Source organism: Gavialis gangeticus, unplaced genomic scaffold (genome assembly GCF_001723915.1).
Source record: "Gavialis gangeticus isolate Ggan-Ray unplaced genomic scaffold, GavGan_comp1, whole genome shotgun sequence".
NCBI classification, from domain to species: domain Eukaryota; kingdom Metazoa; phylum Chordata; order Crocodylia; family Gavialidae; genus Gavialis; species Gavialis gangeticus.
In genome coordinates this window covers 31,751,859-31,763,339 of record NW_017729022.1, presented here as the reverse complement: position 1 = coordinate 31,763,339, position 11,481 = coordinate 31,751,859, and the positions used below count along the sequence as shown (strand labels likewise).

The 11,481-nt window shown below is 40.5% G+C and overlaps 1 protein-coding gene across 1 annotated transcript in view; it reads left to right on the top strand.

Annotated features, from left to right (window-relative positions):
- Window positions 1–11,481, top strand: part of KCNC2 (potassium voltage-gated channel subfamily C member 2) — a 229,801-nt gene that overhangs the window by 213,391 nt on the left and 4,929 nt on the right. Inside the window, exons 4-5 of the mRNA XM_019515786.1 lie at window positions 4,010–4,937; window positions 8,987–9,154. Of these exons, the coding sequence (XP_019371331.1) occupies window positions 4,010–4,937; window positions 8,987–9,154 (1,096 nt within the window). The remainder of the gene's footprint in view (window positions 1–4,009; window positions 4,938–8,986; window positions 9,155–11,481) is intronic.

Genomic DNA, 11,481 nt, shown 5'->3' with positions numbered 1-11,481 from the left:
CGTGCCAACCTCAAAATAGCATCTCTCCAGAAACAGGATACCTAAATCCTTTTCTCGCTGAGGCACCAGGCCTTGCAAAGAGATCCAGATGCCAGTTATGTCCCTTCATCAACACAGATTACACTATCACTGGACCAAATAACATGGACTATGACATAAGATTTCATATACAGCATTACCTGCTCAATGTCCCTCTGCTGTCTGTGTTGGATAGAGCAATTCCTACATGATGGAATGAGTGGATACTGAGCTGACATCAAGTCTAGAATGACACAATCTTGTGGCAAAACATTTCAGACACCCTGGACATTTCATTGCTGATCTTAAGAGTAGCTGCTCTTAAACAATGGAATTTTAGAAATCAACTTTGAATGTGAAATGGCAGAAGAAGAAATCATTCACAGGGTAGATTGGGTGAAGTTATGATCTGAACAGGGACTATGGATTCTTATTCCATTACCTGGATTTGCTTTTATGTCCCTATGTGTTTATTGCCTTATTGTTCTTATCAATCCCCTCTGCCTCTTTTCATAGGGCTCCCATTCCTCCCTTTTCTCTGCATCTGTTTTTTGTATTTCAATCACTACTTCTGTTTGATAGCCTGCTTTGTGCATGTCCTTTCATAGAATCTGATCATGTGAGCTGTGGCTCTCAAAAGCTTATGCATCCCTGGTTCAGTTGGTGCACCTCTACCTTGCTTTATTCCTTTCTATTGGGTACCCCTATTCTTTGCAAGTTAATTCACTGCATCTGACAAAGTACACTGTAGCGTATGAAAGTATATGCCTCTTTGAACAAGTTGGACTATAAGATGCCACACTGTTCTGCCTTCTTTAATGATTAAAATCCTTCTAACTTCTAGGCTTGTTAGTAGCAAGTTTGATCTTTCAATCATTTAGGCAATTTAAATAAATAGATTTTATCATGTGTATTTAAATGGACTAAACCTTCAGATCCAGTGTATGGACCTCTGCTACTTGAGTGAATGATTTAATTCAGGGGCTTTTAACCTTTTTGCATCATTGTAGCCCCTGGCAGCCAGACACGGAGCAGTGTAACCCTGGCCACTGGGTGGGGGTGGGGAGGGTGGTGCGCTGTTGGTCGCTGAGTCGGAGCAGCGGGGTACTTGGCGAGCAGCTGGACATGGACTGGTGGCAGCCGCCGTATTTGCTGACAGTAGATTAGTGTTAAGACTGAATAATCCTGAAATGTATTTCAGTTTCTGTTTTGAGGGGAGTTAAGGGAGTTGCACATTCTACTGCTCTTTCTGGTCTAAACCCAACTTGTTCTGTCCATGATCTCTCCAGTTAATCCCACCCACTCTCCTTATCCTAATTCCACTCTCTTTGGCTCCTTTTTTCTGTTTTGGGCATCTTACCTAGCCAGTCTCAGGCTTCAATGCCTAGGCTCTTCATACTTGTTTCATCCTTGGTTCCTTTGACCTAGTTCCAGTCTCCACACATACTTGCTATCTTCTTATCTGTTTAGCACGCTCATGCCAGATGAATCTTGGGAAAATTTAGCTGGAAAACTCTTTTAAAAATATCTATGGAGCATGTGCAACATGGCATTTTTTCAGAGATTTATGACTTGGCCAAATTGGGTTAGTTTTTCATAAGAAAAGTCAAGAGCGTGTCCTGGCTGTTGTTGCAACCTCTATCCAAATTTTGGATCTCTGTTCCACAGCATTGAATGCTAAAGCATCTTAGTGAAAAGACTTTATGAATTCTTGTGAATTCTTTTCTTAATTTTTTCCTTCCCAGAGATGGCATGAACCATCTGTGCTGAAAAAATTGTGTGCGTGAAAAAGTGAGCCTGAACTATATACCTGCCCCAGGTCATGTCAGTGCGAATGACAAGTTTAGGAGCAACCTAATCCTAATCCCTGTAAGGCCTGGGGCCTTACAGTGAGAACTATGGAGCAACCTAATTATAACCATTTGTTGCTTTTTTATTATTACAAAAGATAACAAAAGAGATTGTCAGAGAGCTTTTGTTGGGTCTGAATGAATTCACATCATCAGGGCTGGATGAACTTCATCTCAGTGTCCTAAAGGAACTGGCAGAGGAGATCTCAGAGCCCTCTTCATGAAGCTGTAGGAGACAGGCCAGGTTTCAGAGGACTGGTAAAGGGCCAGTGTAGTGCCCCTCTTTAAAAACGGCAAGAAAGAGGACTCGGGGAGTTATAGACTGGTTAACTTCACCTCAGTACTTGAGAAGTTGCTGGAGCATATCCTGAGGAGGGCCATTTCAGGCACCTGGAGGAAGAAGGGCTGATCACAGGCAGCCAATGCAGATTCATGAAAAATAAATAGTGTCAAACAAAAACCTGATCTTCTTAGGTAAAGTAACTACTTGGGTGGATTAAGGGAATGCTGTAGATATAGTGTATCTAGACTTTAGCAAGGCTTTTGACAAGGTACCACACAACCTTCTCATAAACAAATTGGTGAAATGTGGGCTAGATAAAACTACTATAAGGTGGCCTCAAGCAAAGGGTAATTATTAATGGGTCCATGTCAGAATGGCAGAAGGTTTCAAGTGAAATCCCAGAGGGGTCTGCCCTTGGCCTGATGCTGTTTCAAGTGTGTGTTAATATTTAGATACTCACAGAGAAAGCTTCTTGATCAAGTTTGTAGACAACACAAAATTGGGAAGGATAGGCGTGACCCTCTACCTGGGACCTCTTGAGTGTATATTGACAACATTTTCTAGAAGCAGGATATGGGCTGCTGTGGTTCCCCCGCTGTACCTGTGGCAGGTTAGGGTGTTAGGTCTGTGTTGTGTCAGGGTTGATGGCAGTCTTTATGTAGAATTTAAATTATGGTTTGTATGGTGTGGTTTGGATAGGGGTGATATTTGTACTTTTTAGCCCCTACAAGTTCCAGTCTTGGATCAGGATCCCATTGTTCCGAACAGAAAAGTCATTTCCCACCCCAAAAAGCTTACAACATAGATGTTAATAAGAAAGGGGGCAGTACATGAAAATGATTAGGTAAACTCAGTCAGTCCATTAGGCAGTGGAAGAGTCTGGCTGTTCAACTGCTGGGAAATGTTTTTTGGAGGCATCACAGCAAAGCAAAGGTACAAGGAGGAATTTGAAGGAGAATAATAAAATGGCTTTGTCCATGTTTATTTGGACTATTTCTTAGCCATTGGGGCAATATGGGAGAAAGCATGATGATCCTCTGGAGAATGAAGTAGGCTATTGAGGCTGGCATCAAAGGCTTGATTAGAAATTATTCTGAATAGTGGACAAAAGACAGAGTGAGAATATGCTACAAAGACGAGTAGCTTATGTCTGATATGAAAAAAGAGAAAACAGAGGGATGCAAAGAGGGTAAATGGGCCAAAGTAATGGGTTGGAGAGTGTGGGTTTTTATTTCGTCCTTCACAGCATGCTGAATGTTTGTTGGTAGATTCTTCTACCAACTCCATCTACAATCCATCAGAACATCTCTATATGCCACTTCATAGAAGATAATGCACTTCTATGAATTAGTGGCAATGCAAATGAAATCTCTGTTTGAATCTCTTTTTATGTGCAGGAAATGTTGATGGCTTAATTGGAGGGATTCTTAACCTTAGGTGTGATGCTCTCAAACATATTCAGATCTACCCAATTTTTCAGTTTTCTCTGAGAGACTGAGAACTCTGAAGTTTAACATGGGATATCAGGGTCTTTTGCATGATGATTTGAAAAATGGATTTCTGCATCCTCAGTGCAGACAACAAAAAATGCCACTTCTTTTTTATGGCGCTCAGCTTGCCTGATATCCGCAGTCAAAGTTTTCCAAGTGACCATATTTTATGCAGCATCCACTGCATAAATAAGTAGCCTTTAGTTTTATGTTTTATGAGTAGGAGTCTATATCAGTTTAGGAGCTTTTGAAATTAATCAGTTTAACATACATGATGGTAATGATGATGAATTTATTAACAATGTAAAGTACTGTGTGTGCATTTAGCATAAGGTTCTGATTTCTTTTTTCTGTTTTCTCCTTTGCAGTTCATTGCGTTTGCCTCTTTATTCTTCATCCTAGTTTCAATCACAACCTTTTGCCTGGAAACCCATGAGGCTTTCAATACCATTATAAACAAAACTGAGCAAGTCATCAACAGCACAGAAACAGTTCTACAGTATGAAATTGAGACGGATCCTGCTCTGACCTACGTAGAAGGAGTTTGTGTGGTGTGGTTTACATTTGAATTTTTAGTTCGTGTCATTTTTTCACCCAATAAACTTGAATTCATCAAGAACCTCTTGAATATCATTGACTTTGTGGCCATCTTGCCCTTTTACCTAGAGGTGGGCCTGAGTGGGCTCTCTTCCAAAGCTGCTAAGGATGTGCTTGGTTTCCTTAGGGTGGTGAGGTTTGTGAGAATCCTGCGAATCTTCAAGCTCACCCGACATTTTGTTGGCCTCAGGGTGCTGGGCCACACACTTAGAGCTAGCACCAATGAGTTTTTGCTGCTGATAATATTCCTGGCACTAGGTGTCTTGATATTTGCCACCATGATCTACTATGCTGAGCGAGTAGGAGCCCAACCCAATGACCCATCGGCCAGTGAGCACACACAGTTCAAAAATATCCCCATTGGCTTCTGGTGGGCTGTGGTCACCATGACCACCCTTGGGTACGGGGACATGTGTCCTCGGACTTGGTCAGGCATGCTAGTGGGTGCTCTGTGTGCTTTGGCTGGGGTACTGACCATAGCCATGCCTGTGCCTGTCATTGTTAACAATTTTGGAATGTACTACTCCCTGGCAATGGCAAAACAGAAACTGCCAAGAAAGCGGAAGAAGCACATCCCTCCTGCTCCTCAAGCGAGCTCTCCTACATTTTGCAAGACAGACTTGAATATGGCCTGCAATAGCATGCAGAGTGATGTCTGTCTGGGCAAAGAAAACCGGCTGATGGAACACAACAGATCAGGTAGGACATAATTTGAAATGCATGATCTTTAAATACTTTATAGACCAGTATGTTTGGTAGGTTTCAGAAAGCATTAAATCTTTCTGCAACTAGAAGATGTAGTTTCCACCCTTTCCTCCTCACTCCAGTGTTTGTGTGTGTCAGTCTTGTAGATGGTAAAGTAGTTACAATGGCATTTTCAGATCTGTGCATAGCTGGTCTATCTAGTTTGCTTGCAATGTTGTGAATGGTATGTTGTAAATTTAAGCTGATGGTATCAACCAATTTTTTGCCTGTTGTTTGTTGCCTTGTACTGATGTTTTTTGTTTTCCTGCATGATTGTAATTATAGGAAAAGTCATGACATTCTACACTGTTGAACTCCATGCTGTTTTGCTGGGTGTTTGTCTTTTGTGTCAGCTTTGCCTACACCAAATGGTGGCATGTTATTTAAGATACAGTACAAGAAACAAATATAACAAAGAAGCAGATGTTTTATCATTGAAACACCAGCACTCAAAGGAAGTAGCATGGGAAGCTGATCTCTAGACTTTAGATTTTTTTTCCAAAGTAAAATAATGAAGTAATTTTTTAAAGAAAAGATAAAAAAAAAAAGTAGTAAACAGCAACAACTTGTAATAGCATTGTCACTATTCATTATTTTCTTTCTCGCAATGCCTAGAAGCCCTTGCCATAAATCAGGAGGCCAGTGTACTAGGCACTGTACAGATACTTAATAAAAAGATGGTTCTGACCTCAGTGGCTTCCTGACATATTCAAAATATCTCTTGAGATAAATGAGAAAAAATAATTCGTTTCTAATGTAATAAGTATTGTTGTGCAATCACAAGAGGGCTCTCCCCCAAATCTGTTAATTGTTATGGTAAATACTATTGGATTTCAAAACTCCCACATCAATCATTAGGTTCACTTTATATTGTCAACATATAATAATGACAAAACATGACTAATATTTTTATTAGCTGGAATTTGCTCTTTAGAGGACAGGAGCTAGAAAGCTTGACTTTGAAAAGTACCTTTGTTCTATTCTCTTGCTGTATTACTACATTTGGGTTCAAAGAAAATGAATTTCAGGTTCTGAGAGACTTCTTCAGCAGAGTAAACAGAGAATACTTTCGGAAAGTCTAAAGATACCAAAGGGGGAAGGGAGAATCTGCATGCAGTGGGTAGAATATAGTTAGCTTTGCAGTGTTTGACTGATGCACACTTTCAGGCAGGATCATCAAAGTGTTAATGATAACAGCTTTTCTATTGCATCAAGTCCTGCTAGAGGTATTCCATAACAGAAGAGGCTCTGTGTGACCAGAGCAGAAAGACAGTTACAGTGAATCTGCAGATTTATTTACAAGGTGCTGTCATCCTTGAGGTTAGAGACGTACGCAAAAATGAATAAACTTAGCGATTATTTTTCCCTTTTTTTTCCCTCTCTGATTGTGCCACTATTTCTGCTTCATGTTCTAACACAACGTGCGGACTGAAGACACAGTGTAACTTACATTGGTTATGTACACTAATACAAGTTATGCCAGTGTCCAGAGCAAACTGATCACCAGCTCTGGAGGTAGCTGCCCTCAGTAGGTACCACTAACAGCACCTCAACACTGGGTGGCAAGGAGAGCCAGTTAGGGCCTGTTTGAACAGAGCAAAACAGCTACCCAGGGATGAAATGGACTAGAGCTGTGAACACGTGACTTGTAATTTGGTGTAATTTACACCAGTGTATAATTAATTCTGACTTTCTGAAGAGTTACTTTACTTGGAGAACAGTAACTCGCAGAGATGTAGAGCTGCATGTTTCATAGATTTCATAGACATTAGGGCTGGAAGGGACCTCAGAAGATCATCGAGTCCAGCCCCCTGTTTGTCCACTCTACTTTTATACAGCATACAGAGATTACCAGGGATCCTGGTTTTCCTGATAAAAAAAAAAAAAAAAAAATCACAAATTCTCTAATAAAAAATTGAAAATTCTGATTTAAAACCCCACAAATATGTGATTAAAATGAAAAGCACACCCATAGCTCCCCAGCCCTGCCCCGCACCCCCTCCCACAATCCCCCCCAGCCCTACTGCAGCGGGCCGTCAGCTGCCAGGACTATAGGGGCAGAGAACTGGGTCTGCAGCCCCCTGCCCCTGGCAGGAGGTGGCGACTGCTTCAGTGGAGCGGAGCCTGGCTCCCCTCCGTGTGCTGCCTGACTGCTATGGGCTTGGAGGGAGTGGGGGCTGCTTCCTGCCATGGCATGCACTCCCAGGGGAGTGTCCCCCACATGTGTGCATGGGGCAGGGGCTGTACGCTGTGGACTCCCACCCTGCTGCCCTCCCCCAGGGCCACTGCAGCCCAGTGTGTATGACCCAGTGATGAATGGGACAGTGGAGCTGCATAGGAAGCCGCCTACCACTGCGAGCTCCACACTGCCTTGGTGAGGCATCCCCTATTTCCGCAGCTGCAGCCGGGGTGGCAGTGTGGAGTTGTGTGCAGTGTATGTGGGCAGCACAAAGTTTGCAGCAGCAGGCAGCTTCTTGCGTGGCTCTGCTGGACTGTGGAGGCCCAGGGGGAGGGCAGTAAGGCAGGGAGCATGAGCCGGAAGCATGCAGCCCCTGATCTGTGCACAGGTCTAGGGGGGCAGCCCCCAAGAGTGCACGCAGCAGCGGGGAGTAGCCCCCCTCCCCTCCTCCTCAGTGGGCAGGCTGCCCCACCCCACACTCAGACCTGAGGGTCATGGGTTCCCCACAGCCCCCCCTGGGAATACATGCAGCAGTGGGGACCTGGCCCTACCCCACCCTGACAACCCTCCCACAGCCCCCTCCTGCTTCCTGCTGGGGCCTAAGCCCCAGCCCTGCTCAACTCCCCCTCTCCCTCCCTATGGAAGCTTCAATTCCCACCTCCCTGTCTCCCACTTACCTGCCCGTGCTGCTCTCCAGGCTGCTTGGGGCCACATGCATATACATGCATATGGTGCACCCTGCCTTACTGCCCTCCTCCCACCCCCCCGGCCCCCCGCAGGCTGGAACTGTCAGCCTGCTGAGGGCTTGTCATAAAACGACAAATTCCGTGGGTTTCTCTGGTAAAATGAGAAATCTGCGTTTTCTTCCAGTAAAAGGTAAAATCCGCAGTTTACTCCATTTTTCCATGGGAAACGGAAAACCTGGATCCCTGGAGATTAGTCAAAATGTCACATGTCCACAGCCTGAATTTCTTTTTTATAATTCTATTAAAGTTGTCATTTCAGAATTAATTTGCACCCCTAGTTCAGGGAAGAGTGTTTTAAACTTTAAACACAGAGTAAGGCTTGTTAAAGTTTTAATAGAATTTAAGCACATGTTTAAAATGTAAGTGCTTCCATGAATATTTATGCTTTTTAAATTGTGGCCAGTGTTTTAAAATACTATATAGCTGCTGCTAAAGAAAAGTATCTTTGGGAAACTGAGAAAGGTAGAAGTAGAGGTAGGGATTTTGCTATTTTCAAAATGTTATCTCAGTGAATAAAAACTGCATTTAACCTTCGGGTATGTATGTTTACAGACCCATATAACTAACTCCCTTAGAACTGTATGTTTTGAGATGGGTTTATCCTTTCTACAGCAACCTTTTTAAATAAAACACAATGCATTTTGCATCAAAATGATCAACATAACTTCATTTTTTAATACAGGACATTGGCAAGGAGATGAACGCAGTGTTGAAGCAATGGAGACAAACTGTAGTCATAAAGGTTGTAACAGTCATTGAAGGCACAAATAGAATAGTCTTTTATCATACTATATTTTATTACATATTCAGCCAGTAGAACACGAGGTGAGATTTGAAGTGGGGTCAGGATAGCCGAAAGATCATTTGCTCCTGAATAAAACATTTTTACTCATTTTTCCCATTTTGCTGCATTTTGTAGTGACTAATGATGAACTGCAGGTTTTTTTGTTCTTATTGTGAACTTATTACTGTTTTTTGTACTTGAGCTATGGAAATTACCGGCATCCAACATAAGCTCTTTGTGATGTCTCATTTCCTCATTCGTTATTGTCTGTAAATGGGCATGGTGCTTTAACCAGTGTTATCAGGTGAAGACAGTGCAGGAAGTGAGCAGCCACTCTCACCTGGTGAAAGGCACCCACCAATCAGACGCTCTAGTACCAGAGACAAAAACAGAAGAGGGGGAACATGTTTCCTACTGACAACAGGTGATTACACGTGTGCTACTGATGGAGGGATCAGGAAAGGTATGGACTTCTTTCATTAGATCATAAAAGGTTACTCAGGAATGTGCTTGTGAGAAACAAACTTAGAACAAAGTAATGTGCACAAATGCTCCGTAGGAACGATTGTGGTTGGTTCAATGCATGTTTTTCTTTACTTTTGTTCATCCTTTTCTTTTCTTGCCTTTTCTTTTAGAAGACATTCCTTAACTTGCCCACTCCCCTTAAAAAAAACAAAAAAAAAAACTCGATGTTATACAGCCATTATACTTGTGTCTTCATTTGTCCATACTTTACAGAAAAAGCAGTCATTTTAGACCTTTCTCATTAAATCACTCATCTGCTGCTTTAAATATTCCCTTTGGCATTCCTAAAAGACAAATTAATTATTCAGTAACTAAAATTTGCATTTAACAACTTTTAAAAAAAGATAGCTAAATTAATGACATTGAAGGATTGAAAAATTGAATAAGCCCAAACCATAACAAAACTTATCATAGAAATATTTTTGAAGGCATTTGAAAGAAAACCAAGTTTATGATGTTTAAAGACAGCTTATCATGACAACAATATCACTAAGGGCATGAAGATTATACCAAAACAGATTGGTCTCTTCTAGCCAGGGGTCAGGTGTGATACAGTTAGGGTCTGATCCTGCAAGGTGCCAGATGCTTTCTATAAGAAAGTACTGAGTGTCCTTATATCTGATTGCTCAGCATTTTGTAGAATCAGGCACTTGCTCTTACACTCGCTTATTGGCTTCAAAGGGAACCAAATTAGGCCAGTGCTGATCACTGTTAAAAATATCTTATATATAGAATATTCCAAATGTAATTGATGTCAATGAGATTCTTTCCATTCCCTTCTATAGGAATTAGATTGCATTCTTAATGAATTGTCTATCTATGGTGGTTGTCAGTGACTGTTTAAAATAAATTCCTGAACAGTTATGCATTAATGCTATTTGAATGTATCATCTCTATGCCCACAACTGGAGCTGGTCAATAGCTTTGTTCACCAGCTTTGTCTATAGCAAACATGATTGTTGCAACTTCTTGTTTCAGCTGGCTAACAGAAGAAGAAAAGAACTTGGTGTTAACTTATGCTAGATGCAGTACCGCATTTCTTTAAAAAATAAGCAGCTGAGATCATTATGCAAAATGTGAATGCATATGAACAGAAATGTAGCCACGAACGACTATAGATTTAGAAGAATATGATTTTCTATAGACTTACACATGGTGGCTACAGTGCAATGATATCAGATGGAAATGTGGGTACTTAATTTGTGCATGTGTTTTTGCATATAGACTTTAGACCACTAAGAATTATACCCTATAAAATCTATTAGACATTTAACATTCTTCAAAATGTAATAGGGAACTTCTACAAAATGCTGATTACCAGCATCTTGTAGGATCAGGATCTTTAACCTCTACTAGACATTTCAACACATTAGAGAATTACTAGTACATTTGTATTAACCATAACTAGGAGAATTGGAAACTCCACCCTTCCCTCCCCAATTAATATCCCATTAAAACATTCATTCAAAAATTTTAGGCTGAAAAATTAACTGTAAAGACAAAAAATATAGTTTAGCATTGTTTTGTAAGTGAGAAATTGAAATGAAACACATTTTATATTGCAGGTAAACAAGAACTTTCATTTCAGTGTGTAAATTCAAAATGAAAAAAAATTGTCATAATTTCCTTCAAAGAAACTTAGTTCTATTTAAAGAAATGACTCTGGTTTCTATGTACTTACGTATTTTTGGGCAGAAGCTTTCTTACTGCAAAATTTGACTGCCCCCAACTAGAATCTTATATATGTATCAAACACTTTAGCCAATGGCCTTGAAGTTTATTCAATGGAGAATAAAGTTATCAGCTCTTACACTGAAAGCACCTTCAGGATATCACCAAATTATTTGGAATATTTTATTCTAATTAATACATCAAGTCTACTTTTGTATTATGATATAATATTTCTTGTTGTCTCCTTTCTGTTTATGCTTTTGTTTGTATGTCTAACAATATTTTTCACAGTTGATTCTTTTCTTTTATAGTTTGTTTTTTTGTTTTGATTTTTTTTTTTATCGACTCTGTGATCTTTTAAGGCTTGATTCAAAGCCCATTGAATTCCCTGGAAAGATTCTTACTGGTTTTACTTTGGATTTTGGATCAAACCTTCCATCTCTATTTATCCTGTGTGATAGTTTTTACACTTTAAGAGATCTCTTTTTCGTTAATTGCAGTAGTGTCTTGCTTTCCTATATGTATTGGCTCTCCTTTGCTTTTGTTCTTAAAAAAAAAAAAAAAAAAAAAAAAAAAAAAAAAAAAAAAAAAAAA